The sequence below is a fragment of the Gossypium hirsutum genome, chromosome D02 (assembly GCF_007990345.1).
Source record: "Gossypium hirsutum isolate 1008001.06 chromosome D02, Gossypium_hirsutum_v2.1, whole genome shotgun sequence".
NCBI classification, from domain to species: domain Eukaryota; kingdom Viridiplantae; phylum Streptophyta; class Magnoliopsida; order Malvales; family Malvaceae; genus Gossypium; species Gossypium hirsutum.
The window spans coordinates 56,514,665-56,527,550 of NC_053438.1; the positions used below are offsets into that span (position 1 = coordinate 56,514,665).

The following is a 12,886-nucleotide window of genomic DNA, read 5'->3' on the forward strand; positions in this document are numbered from 1 at the left end:
ATTTATAAACTTACAAAAAAATTAATTTTCAATAAATTTCTAATTCAGTTGTTGTCACTTAACTTATCGACACCAAAATCTATTTTTATGTAAGTATAGATATTTTATATAGATTTAAATATAATAAGGTAAAATGACTATATTATTCCAAAAACAGGAACTTAGAAAATATTTTTGGTTTTTGGTAAAGTAGTAAAACCAATTTAAGAGTTAAAATTTAACCATGGTTAAGATTCTCAACCAATTATAATGTATTAAGCAAAGTAGAAAACCCATTTAAAGAGTTAAAATTTAACCAGGATTAAGACTCCTAACCAATTATTATATAAAAAAAAATGGTTAGGGCTAACAAGAAAAATTGCAAAACGAAAACACAAAGAAAATTCCCATAGCATCAAATCTATTTTCATAAAAAGCATAATAAAATCCTTTTATGGTTTTTGGTTATTAGGGAAGGGGCCTGTCCTGTTCGGGTTAAGAGGGGGTTTTGGGAAAAAGTCCAGTTTTTGGGGATTTTTTTTTAAAAAGGTTTGATAGAGAAAAGAGTGGTATAAAAAGGAAACAAAAATTGGTGATGGAGGTATGTCCATGGTGTCTTTCTGGTACTAAAGAATGTTCCATCTACTAGTGCTGTTCTTATTGTAAGGTAAAAATTTAACTCTTTTATTCATAAGTTAATCGCTTGATGTACTAAAATTTCTGGGTTTTAATTGATAAATCATGATCCCCCTTTGTTCGGTTTGAATTTTTTGTTTGCATAGGCTGAGTTAGAAGCTTGATTATAACGTAGATCCATGGATGTTGCTTGCGTGTTTATTTGGATTAGTTTGATTCTTGAACATTTCTTTATTACCACTCGACGTATCCGTCTACGATAATTGCCGGATTATTCGCGTTGGAGAATGTTCTTATTTTATTGCATTTGACCCAGTTGTTGCTTTGCATTTCAATCTTCGATGAAGGACCTGACTTGTATTGTTTGCACTTTTGTACGCTTTCCCTTTTTCTGAATGATTTTTCCTATTTTTGATGATTTGGGCAGTGTTTGTATGGTGTTTTTCATTAAGCCTTGGGCTTTTTCTTTTCTTGTAAAGTACGGGAAAGAGTCTAGGTTGAGGGTGGCTGAGATATTTAAGAGTTGTCTGCTGGTGACTCTTTTATCAGAGAGCAACGCTGGGAAAGGGAAATGGAGTGCAATAAGGATGAGGCCACTAGAGCTAAAGAGCTTGCTGAGAAGAAGTTCATAGCAAAGGATATTAATGGAGCAAAGAAATTTGCTTTGAAAGCCCAGAATTTGTATCCTGGCCTGGATGGCATTCCCCAAATGATAGCAACACTCAATGTTTATATTTCTGCGGAGAACAAGATCAATGGAGAAGCAGATTGGTATGCTGTGCTCGGTGTGAATCCACTGGCTGATGATGAATCGGTGAGGAAGCAATATAGGAAACTGGCACTAATGCTTCACCCTGACAAAAATAAGTCTATAGGAGCTGAAGGGGCATTTAAACTTATTTCAGAGGCTTGGAGTTTGTTGTCTGATAAGGGTAGGAGAGCAGCATATGACAAGAGGAGGTATGCAAAAGTAACGCAAACAGTTCCAACACCTAGTGGGAGTTCAAAGGCGTCAAAAGCGGCAAATGGCTTTTACAACGCTGCCAAGACAAGCACTTCAAATGTGAAAACTTCCAAGAGTAGTAACCCTCATGCAGCTCAGTCATCGACCCCTTCTGGTCGTTCGTCAAATACTGCTGCTGGTCAGTCATCAAACCCTGCATCATTTCATAAGCCAAAACCAAATACCTTCTGGACTATCTGTCATCGGTGCAAGATGCATTATGAGTATCTGAGAGTTTATCTTAATCATAATCTATTGTGCCCCAACTGCCATGAGCCATTTTTGGCTGTAGAAACTGCTCCCCCAACTACATCTACCCCAACCCCTTGGAAATTTTCACAGCAGCGGCATAACTCAAATGGTCAAGCAGGTAACAAAAGCTCAAATAATATAGGAAGAAACCATTCCTCTTCTTATAGTGCTGCCGGATTTGCTAGTCATGATTCATATAGTCAAAGCAACTTCCAGTGGGGTCCCTTTTCTAGGACAGGTGGTACTTCAACTGCAGCTCAAGCTGCTAGTGTGGTTCAGCAGGCATATGAGAAAGTGAGGAGAGAGCGGGAGGAAGCACAGGCAGCAACTAAAAGAGAAGAGGCCATGCGGAAAAAGCATCATGGCTCTAAAAGGGCAAGCGGTGCTTCTTCAAGCGGATACACAAATGCTGCAAAGAGGAGGAGAGGCATGGAAGATGGTAGTGCAAGCGTCCATGGAACTAGTATTACCAATCAAATGGGTGTAGGAAATGGTGGTGCAGCTAATCTATCAGGATCTAAGCTAGGCAGTTTAGAAGCTGGTTGGATCAATGGAGCCAATAAGCACAATAATGCAAGAGATATCTCCCAGATAGAAATGCAAAGTCTGTTGGTGGAGAAGGCGAAGAGAGAAATTCAAAAGAAACTGAATGAATGGAATTCAGCAGCGGCAGCTAAGACTACATCCAAAGATATTAAAGGCAATGAAAATGCAAGTGAGAAACAAAACAAATCTTTTGTAAACAATGATGCACAGGATCAGAAGAAGTCAGAGGGGCTTGTTGATGAAATCAACGGGGATCATTTGGTCAAGCCTTTTCCTGTCAGTTCTGGTGTTGGTTTTGATGCAGAAACATTGGAAGCAATGTCCATAGATGTCCCGGATCCAGATTTTCATGATTTTGACAAGGATCGAACTGAAAGATCTTTTGAAGATAACCAGGTATGGGCTGCATATGATGATGATGATGGGATGCCTCGATGTTATGCTATGATACATAATGTTATTTCTCGAGATCCACTCAAGATGAGGATCAGCTGGCTTAATTCGAAAACTAACAGTGAATTGGGTCCACTTGACTGGGTAGGTTCTGGTTTCTCAAAAACCTGCGGGGAGTTTAGAATAGGTAGGCATGAGATTAACAGCTCACTTAATTCTTTTTCACACAAAGTTAGGTGGACAAAGGGGATGCGTGGGACCATTCGTATATATCCAAGAAAGGGTGATGTTTGGGCGATCTATAGGCACTGGTCCCCTGACTGGAATGAGTTAACAGCCAATGAAGTAATACACAAGTATGATATGGTAGAAATATTGGATGACTACAATGAAGAACTAGGTGTCACAGTTACTCCCCTTGTCAAGGTTGCTGGTTTCAAGACGGTCTTCCACCGACATCTGGACCATAAAGAAATCAGGAGGATTCCAAGAGAAGAGATGTTTCGTTTCTCTCATCAAGTTCCTTCGTACTTGCTTACAGGTCAAGAGGCTTCCAATGCTCCAAAGGGTTGCCGGGAGCTAGACCCAGCTGCTACACCAGTGGAACTTCTTCAGGTAATTATGGATGTTAAGGATGAAGAGATTCTGGAAAAGGGTAAGGTTATTACTGAAGAAAATGTTGTGGATGTCGAGAAAGCTAATGATGGAGGGGTGGTGGAGAATCGTGACAAAATGAAGAAAGAAGAGGACAGTGGTTTTAAAGCTCTTGAAGACGTAGAAGTTTTAGTCAATGTTGGAAATACTTAAGAAAGCTCTGATAGAATGGAGCCATTTTGGAAGTAACTGGGTTTGACGTGGACATGTTTTTTTGGACTGTCTGTAAAGTTGGGTGGAACTGATTTCATGGATTTGTTCATCAAATGTGTACTATCTCAGGCAGTTTTCGCACTTAAAAGTTGCGAAGATAACTTCAAAGTATATATAACGTTGCAATGATCTGCAAGTTGATGAAATTCAATGAATAGAAAATCCACATGGTTTTGGGTGGTTACCCCGCTTCCCTGCAAAAGCGCATCGATTCTGCTAAATGGAACTTCATCGGGATTCAAAAGCAGCGAGCTACACAAGCTCTTTTGTGCCATTTCAGCCTTGAGAGCCCTTTTCTCTATCATGCAGGCAGTTGGCGCTCTTACTATTTCAATGTAAGTGTTTTTTCTTGCTCAATTCTCTCAACTATTAGCATAACAGTCACGGATTCATGACTTTTTGTACTTGGCCCTAGAGTTGTACCGTTAGCTCAGATCAGAGGTTAAATAACACTACAGATTGTGAATTGATAACGTTACTGCTTAAACCATATTTGGAATCATCTTTTACTTTTTAATGGCTTATCCTTATTTTCAATGCCTTTGAATTTTGTGTTCAAATATATCTTCTCTAGTTTGCCTTTCATTTTTTTGATTCCGTGTGCTCAGTTTCTTGGTTAATAATACCATAGCAGTACCTAAACTATATATTTGATTGTATTTTAGTCCCTTTTTTTAAAAAAAAAAGGTAAACTGGTCGTTATATTTCTGATGAAAGAGCAAAATAATCTCTTTGTTAAATGTTTATTTCAGCCTCATAATACAAATTTATCCTTCAATTTTTACACTTTTTATTTGGTCCTTGCTTTTTTGTCTATATTTCAAAGGAAATAAGCATAATAATCCCTTTGTTAAATGTTTATTTTGGCCTTCTATATTCAAGTCATAATAGCAAATTTAGCTTTTGACTTACCCACTTTTTTGGATTTGGTCCTCACTCTTTTATTTGGAGTAAATTGCCCTTTAATTTTTTTTTATTGTTTACTTGATATTGTATTGTCTTATAAATTATTAAATAATTTAAAAGTTATGAAAATTTTTAAAAAGTTCAAAAAATCATAACTAAAAATTATAATTTCAAAAACTATGAAAAAAAATCTCTAAAATTTCAAAAAGAAATTCAAGGTTTAACCTACAAATTGGTACCAAAATTGTCATTTTTCTCATTTTGATACCAAAATTTTTTTTTTTGAAATTAGTGGTACCTAAACTATTTTTTTTTCGAAGTCAGTACTTTTGTTAGTTCAACTAGAATTACCATGTGAAAAAAATAAGGCAAAACGTATTGTTTTCTCTTTATATATATATATATATATATATATATATATATTCTTTTTACTCTATTTTTTCTTTCTTCTTTCTCTTATCTTGGGATTCTTCTACAAATGTGAGCATTTCGAGCTTCATGGTTTTGGTCAAGGTTTTCATAACCAAACCAATGGCATTTGTAACACTTCATACCCGACTCGATTGTCAAGTCTGAGTTACAGTATGCCACATTCGTTGCTGGAGCAATTACAACCAATTATATTCAATTCAGACTATTAAACATTTAAATACGAGTGACATGTGTGAACAATACATTATAGGATCATTTCTTGGTTTTAGGCGAGCTTACAAAAGCTTTTTTGCTAACTCGAGGTCGCATTAAGACAAAATTGTAAAGTTTACAAAATGTCAGGTTGACGTCGTGATGTCGTGAGTTCCTTATCGTGACGCCACATACTGGCTAGGTCTCGTTGCGGTGTTAAGGAATCGATTTCGCGACATGACCTTTGTTTTCCACAAAGTCCAATTTTATGCATTGCCCAACTAGAATAATATACATGGATGCCCTCAATGCCTAAATTGATCATGTAACATGTATTCAACCTTTTTAACAACCAATGTCCAAAAACATCAACACCGTTTTTAAGCATAACTATTAACCATTTCATCCATTTACACTACCATTTTTCAAAATTGACCATTTGTATCATTTGAACAAAGTAAAACCTAGGTACATGCCATTTGACCAAAATGAAATGAGTTATACAAACTTAGTTGAGTCGAAAAAAGTGGTCTAGATGCTGACTTCAATTCTTGAGGCTTTGAGGAGTACCTAAACCTGTACACAGGGAAAATAAATTGTACGTTGAGCAACAAGGCTCAGTGGTACTTTCATGATTCAAGATAATATAACATAATTTAACAATATCAATATAACAAGATGCACATAAGTAATAATCTGATATCCGACCTAATCATCAGGTTCGAGTTACAAGGTGCCACATTCGTTGCCGAAGCAATTACAACCAATGTTCAATCCAACGTCATTACACATTTATTATAAGTAAATCATGTGTAATAAAAATACAAAGTCATTTCCAGGTTTTGTATGAGCTTTCGGAAGCTCTTTTGCTAACTTGGGGTGGAAATGGATCAAATTGTAAAGATTACAACATTATAAGTTGACGTTGTGACTTCGGGAGTTTCCTTGTCACAATGTGACTTTCTGGCTAAGGTTTGTTGTGACCTCGAGGCTAAGTCATCACAACGTCAACCCTGAGTTGTTTATCATCACAACACTGGGGGTACGTCGTTGCGACGTGACAAACTGTTACTTAAAAAAAATCAGCTTGTTACAAATTTGGGTGATCTGAAAACATGAATACTTCATTCCCTTACAACCAATTCAACAACTTATCAATTACAGCCAACCAAATTATGCATAAACATTAGCCATTACATCATGTTCAAAACATTATAACACAATTTGACCATTTATAGACTTTGAACAAGTAAAGCTTAGGTACATGCCCTTAGATCAAAAGAAAACAACTATACAAACTATATTGAGTTGATGGATGCGGTTTGGATGCTAACTTCACTTTTCTGAGGCTTCAAGAATACCTGCACCTACGCACGGAGAAAACAAACCGTACACTGAGCAATAGGGCTCAGTGTTTCATTTATGATTCAAGATGTAAATATATAACATAATGTTAACAATATGCTTTAAGACCAAAAAAAATGCATTTATGTCATCAATATCTAATCAAATCATATTCTAAAATGTCAACCATTCTTCATTATCAATCTATATGTATAAGCATACTAAAACTTTATCAACCAACCTATTCAACAATGGAAATATATGTTCTATTCGAATTTGTTCACCAATTACCAATCATACAATACATTGCAATAAAACACACATATTTATGTAATTATACCATATGCTATTAACATCCCACTATTCATGTTTCATGGAAATCATCTCTTTTACTTTGATTTCATACCATCCAATTCATTTTTTGAGTCTATCGACTCATTCATTTTTGTTTAGGCCCCTAGGGCTCATTTCATCCATTTTGCATGTTAGATTATTTGCTTTTCTCAATTTATAAACTATATATGTATGTACAATCAATTCAGTAGCATTACCAATTTCATTTTTGGCATTATATATCATATTCACCATTATAACCCCTATTAATCTGACTTGGAGTCGAACGAATACTCAGATCGTCCAACCAACACACCAAATTGACACCAAACTGCATCATCAAATAAATCGAAGTAGGGTAATTGGCACGCAAAATGCATACTAGCGCATACTAGCACACGAAGCGCATATTGGCGCACAAAGCACATATTGGCATACGAAGAGCATCCTGGCGCAAGAGGTGCATATTTGGGCATAAGCACATAATCTCGTACACAATCCAATCCTATGACATGCCAACTATATCTGACTCAGCCCGACTAATTAATAAGGTATCAATATTCAATTCCTTTTCGCAGTTTAGTACACATACTATTTCTCAGTCATTTTAACTATCACAATCCAATTCATTAACATATCACATGTAATCCATACAATTCAATACATATTTTCGCCCAATTCCAAAACACATATCATATTTCAAGCAATTCATGATGTTTTACATTTTATTCACTTTAGTCCTCTATTTCGATAATTCATATTCAAGCTTAATCCTATTATTCAATTTATCACTATACACTCACCTTGACATTCTCATATGTAGATGACATGAAAATGAAATCAATTATTACAATCTTAAATCGTAAATGCACAAACCAGAGTTTTCGGTCACTTGTCGACAAATCTTGCTTTTCCTTTCCCTCTTGAAGTTTCCGCGTCGACGTTAGCTACAAATAGTCACAAAAACATAAAATAGTATCAATTTCTAGCCAATTCACAACCAATTATCAATTCATGTAAATTTTGAAATTTATTCAATTTAGTCCCTAAAATCGAGACTAGGTTTCGGTCTAAAGCTTAAGATTAAAATCTGATTTCACATATATTCACTAAGGACCCTCTTCTCTCTATTCCTGCTAAAATTTCATAATATTTTTGCATTTTATTCAATTTGGTCCCTAATGTACGAAAGTAGTAATAAACTTTACAATTTAATACTTTTCAAATACTAAGCTTAATTTCTAACAATTTCACATCAATTTCATTCAATTCTTAACAATTAAAACTTTTAAAAACTCTAATAGTTTTACAAATTAGTACATGGGTTTGCTAAATTAAGCTCTACGGCCTCAAATCTATAAAATTAATGAAAAATGGTTAGGGACTTAATTAAATTTGATGGCCAGATATCAAAGGGTTTTCAAAGTTTTCTTCTTTGGTGTATTAATGGTGGACAGTTGTAACGCGTAGGTTTGTGCAAGTGTACATAGTTATTATCAAGTAATAAGTAAGTATTGAGTTATCGTCTCCACAGGGATTGTATTTGTGCTAAGTCACTTAATTTGTAAAATTATATTAACAATTTGGTAAATAAAAATACAATATAGTTGAGAAGTGGTGATTAAAATATATTAAACTAAATGCACTGATCCCTGATGCAAATTATCCTAAGTATGCAAACTATATGAATGAAATAGATTTTAGTAAAATTAAACAAAATTTACAACAATTATAACATAAATAAACTAGGACTATTACATTAATTAAACTCAATTTATTATCAACATGCTTAATAACATTGAGAAAAACATTCCATGGCAACTCGATCTTTAATAAGTTTGGAAACCACATTAAGTCCTTTCGGAATCCTTTACTTAGTAAATACGCATTTTGCTGATCCTTATTTACTAAGGGTTTCTTAGCATTAGTGTGAGGTAACAGGGACGTGTTATGTTTGAAACAATTTAATCACACAAATCTAAAAACTATGCAGATAACAGAGCTTAGTCAGAGATGTTATGCAACCTTCAATTTAATCGGTTCAGGATCTAAATTGAGCATGCACATTTCAATTATGTGTTCATTAGTTGTCGTCTGGTCAGGATCGCTCAGCTAATTCAAGTGTATTTCAATCACGTATGAACGAAATACAGACTTGATTTTAATTGAAAACATGATCGATTGAGGCACAAACATTATAAGCATGAATCAAATAAATATTATTTAATTAAAATAATCATCCTAGCTTAAATGAAATTAAGCTAACATTTTTGTAAAAAAGAACAAAGAATACATAGCAAACATCTTTATATTAAATTAAAGAAACGGAAGATTAAACCCAATTCAGAGTGGCTGTCACCCAAGACTCTTACTGATGAGGCTCCTTCGTTCATTTGCTTTGCTCCTTTGCTAATGGTTCTCCAACGTGGCTGACCAAGGGTTCTTTAAGAGGCTTAATTGCTAAAATCTCTATGAAGAGATGATGCTAGGCGTGGGAATGGAAAAGGCTAAGAGAATTTGGAGAAAAGAGAGAATGATGAATGATGAGAATGATTGAGGGATGCTTGAGGGATGATGAATGAAGGAATGAGAGGGTCTTATTTATAGGTGACGAGAGGCAGGGATAGTTTGCTATAAATAGTGGATGTTAACCTCTTCAAATCTCCTCAAATTGTGACAGGTCATGCTTAGTGGCTTTTGACTTGATCTTTTGCTTGATTTTTAAGCAATTTTGGATGCCACACAACTTAGGACTGAGACTCGGTCAATCGTAAATCTTCTGGAAAATCTCTAATTTCTTCAACACTGTAAGGACCTTGTGTAATTAAACCAAAGAATGATTTAAATGGACAGACATGTGTAGTCGAATATTGGGTTGACTTGGTCTCCATTTTGGACAGTTTTGTAATCCAGCAAAGCTATCAGACCTATCTAGAATAAATCAACAAGTTAGAGGACCAAAGAATAAAATTTATCCAATTTAATCAATTAATTAAAACCCAAATTATTAATGAAATATTTTAAAATGAATTATTAAATATAATTTTATATTTTATTATTTAATTGAATCATGCATGTCCTGCTTTATGTCATAAAAATATAATATATTCAAATTAATATAAAATAAGTCATTTATTGCATAAAAACTATATAATAAAGCATAAAATGACATTTTAATAATTTCTATGTCATAGTTTATATTTTCACATATTTCATTAATTTATTAAATAATTACTTTGTTTTAACAACGAATTTAAGTAAAAAAGGTGATAAATTACAGAAGAAAAATCCTATATATTTTTCTGTTTACAACGGTAGCTTGGGAAGAAGACGAAATCAAATTATCATCTTTTCCAACTTTCAATCAACTTATATTTTAAGTTTAATCTTAATTAAATTTGATTAATTAATTTAATCAAGTTTAATTAAGCTTTAATCCTTAATTAACTTAAACTAATAACAATTAACATCACATCCCACTATCATCCACTTAAAATAGGTTTATTTTCCATTTTAATCATTTGAATAATTGCTATCTAAATCCCCAAGCCTTATCCTAATTAAAAATCTATAGTGATTAAACTTTTACAATTCAGTCGCTGAGCCTTAATTAGACACAATTTCGGCGAAATCACTTAATCATTTTTCAATTCAACAACATACTAACTCCGTAAATATTCTTATTTAATATTTACAGACTCATTTTACAAAAACGAGATCCCGAACCCGTATTTTTCGACACCACTAGAAATTGGGTCATTACTATTCTTCCCCGCTTAAGAACTTTTGTCCCCAAAATTTACCTCGAAAGAGGTGAGGATACTGGGATCTCATTGTCTCTTCTGGTTCCCAAGTTGCTTCTTTTACGCTATGATTGTGCCATAGACCTTTCACCAATAGCACTCATTTATTTCTTAGCTCTTTTACTTATCGAGCTAACATTTCGATCGGTGCTTCCTCATAAAAGAAACTAGGCTAAACTTAAATTTCTTCCATCAGAATAACATGAGATGGGTCAGATCGATATTTTTCAATTCCAATGGTAGAGCTAGGTAATATGCAACCGGTCCAGCTCTTTTGAAGATTCCATACGACTTGATAAACCTGAGACTTAATTTCCCTTTACGACCAGAATGCAAGATCTTTGTCCACGGAGATACTTTCAAGAATACCCTATCACACACAACATATTCGATATCTTTATGTTTTATAACAACATACGATTTCTGTCTATCAGACGCTACTTGCAATCTGACAATGATCAGTTTTACCATATTTTTAGCTTCCTAAATCAATTCTGGACCGACAACCTTTCTCTCGCTCAATTATGACCAACAAATAGGTGTTCTACATCTACGACCATATAAAGTTTTGTATGAAGCCATTTGAATGCTCGATTGAAAACTGTTATTATACACAAATTCAGCTAACAGTAAATAACACTCCTAGTTAGTATCGAGATCGACAATGCAAGCTCACAACATATCTTTCAATACTTAAATAACTCACTTTGATTGACCATCATACTGAGAATGGAATGTCGTGTTGAAATTTAACCTCATACATAATGATTCATGTAATTTTTTCCAAAATCTCAAGGTAAAACGAGGATCTTGATCGAAGATAAAAGAAACAGACACATTGTGCAGTCTAATTATATCACAAATATAAACTTCAGCTAACTTCGAAAGTAACCAATCCGTTCTCACTGCCTGGAAATTAGTAGACTTTTTCATTCAATCCATTATCATCCAAGTCACATTTCTTTTGCTCGAAGATAACGATAGACCAACTACAAAATCCATAGCAATCCTTTCCTATTTCCATTCTAGAATCGAGATAGGCTAAAGTAACCCAACGGGAACTTGATGCTCGACCTTCACCCACTAGCAGATTAAGCGCTTAGCAACATACTCCACAATTTCTCTTTTCTTACCAGGCCACTAGTATGATTCTCATAAGTCATGGTACATTTTCGTACTATCGAGGTGCATAGCAAAAAGACCGTTATAAACCTTACGCAAAATTATTTCTTTCAAATCATTATAATCAGGAACATAGATTCAATTTTGAAATTGGAGCAATCATTCGAATCAATGTTGAAATTTTCAATGTCACCTCGCTGAACAAGCTTCATGTTCTCTGTTAACTTAGCATCGATAGATTGTGCCTCCATAATATGATCAAGCAGCACGGACTTAAATTTCAACTCAGCCAATAGGTTGCCATCACCACAAATACTGAGCTGGGCAAGCATCACTCTCAATTCAATTACTGACTTCTAACTCAGAGCATTGGCAACGACATTCGCTTTTCTCGTATGGTAACTGATTATACAATCATAATCTTTCAACAATTTGATCCAACGAAGTTGTCTTAGGTTCAACTCTTTTTAGGAGAGAAGATATTTGAGACTTTTGTGATATGGATAAATATGAGACTTTTCACCATACAATAGTCCCTTTAGATCTCTAGAGCAAATACCATAGCAGCAAGCTCTTGTGTTCATGCGTTTTCAGCTATCGGGACACATACATAATTAATTTACCATCTTGCATCAAAACACAACCCAAGTCATTCAATAAAACATAACTATAAAAAAAAAATCCTTTCCGATTTGGATCATGTCAAGATTGTTGCTTTTGTCAACATAACTTTCAGCTTCTCAAAACTGTCCTAACACAGATTATACCATACATATGGCACATTTTTATGCAGGAGTTTCATCATTGACAAACCAATTTTAGAAAAGTTGTTCACAAATCTCTAGTAATAACCAACCAAGCCGATGAAGCTTCAAATTTTAGACACATTTTTCGATGCTTTCCACTGAAGGGATAGCCTCAATCTTTTTAGAGCCAACCCAAATTCCCTTGATTGAGATGATATGCCTTAGAAATACCACTTCAGATAACCAAAACTCATATTTACTAAGCTTTCCAAAAAGTTACTTCTCACATAGTACTTGCAATACGATTATCAAATGTTTCTCATGTTCAGCTT

At 34.4% G+C, this 12,886-nt stretch overlaps 1 protein-coding gene across 4 annotated transcripts; it reads left to right on the forward strand.

The window, feature by feature from the left end:
- Window positions 1-349: 349 nt before the first annotated feature.
- Window positions 350-4,193, forward strand: LOC107909858 (uncharacterized). Of its 4 annotated transcripts, none has more exons than XM_041088845.1 (2): window positions 350-646; window positions 762-4,193. In XM_041088845.1, the coding sequence occupies exon 2, from the start codon at window positions 1,187-1,189 to the stop codon at window positions 3,614-3,616; it is 2,430 nt and encodes an 809-aa protein (XP_040944779.1). In that variant the 5' UTR covers window positions 350-646; window positions 762-1,186; the 3' UTR covers window positions 3,617-4,193. The 4 variants fall into 4 exon arrangements, with proteins under 4 accessions (XP_040944779.1, XP_016693033.1, XP_016693034.1 ...); XM_016837544.2 differs by having other exon boundaries at window positions 1,043-4,193; XM_016837545.2 differs by having other exon boundaries at window positions 1,095-4,193.
- Window positions 4,194-12,886: the final 8,693 nt, after the last annotated feature.

What these genes read in the sequence shown, in the direction of transcription:
- LOC107909858 (XM_041088845.1), top strand. Translation starts at nt 1,187, where the DNA reads ATGGAGTGCAATAAGGATGAGGCCACTAGAGCTAAAGAGCTTGCTGAG.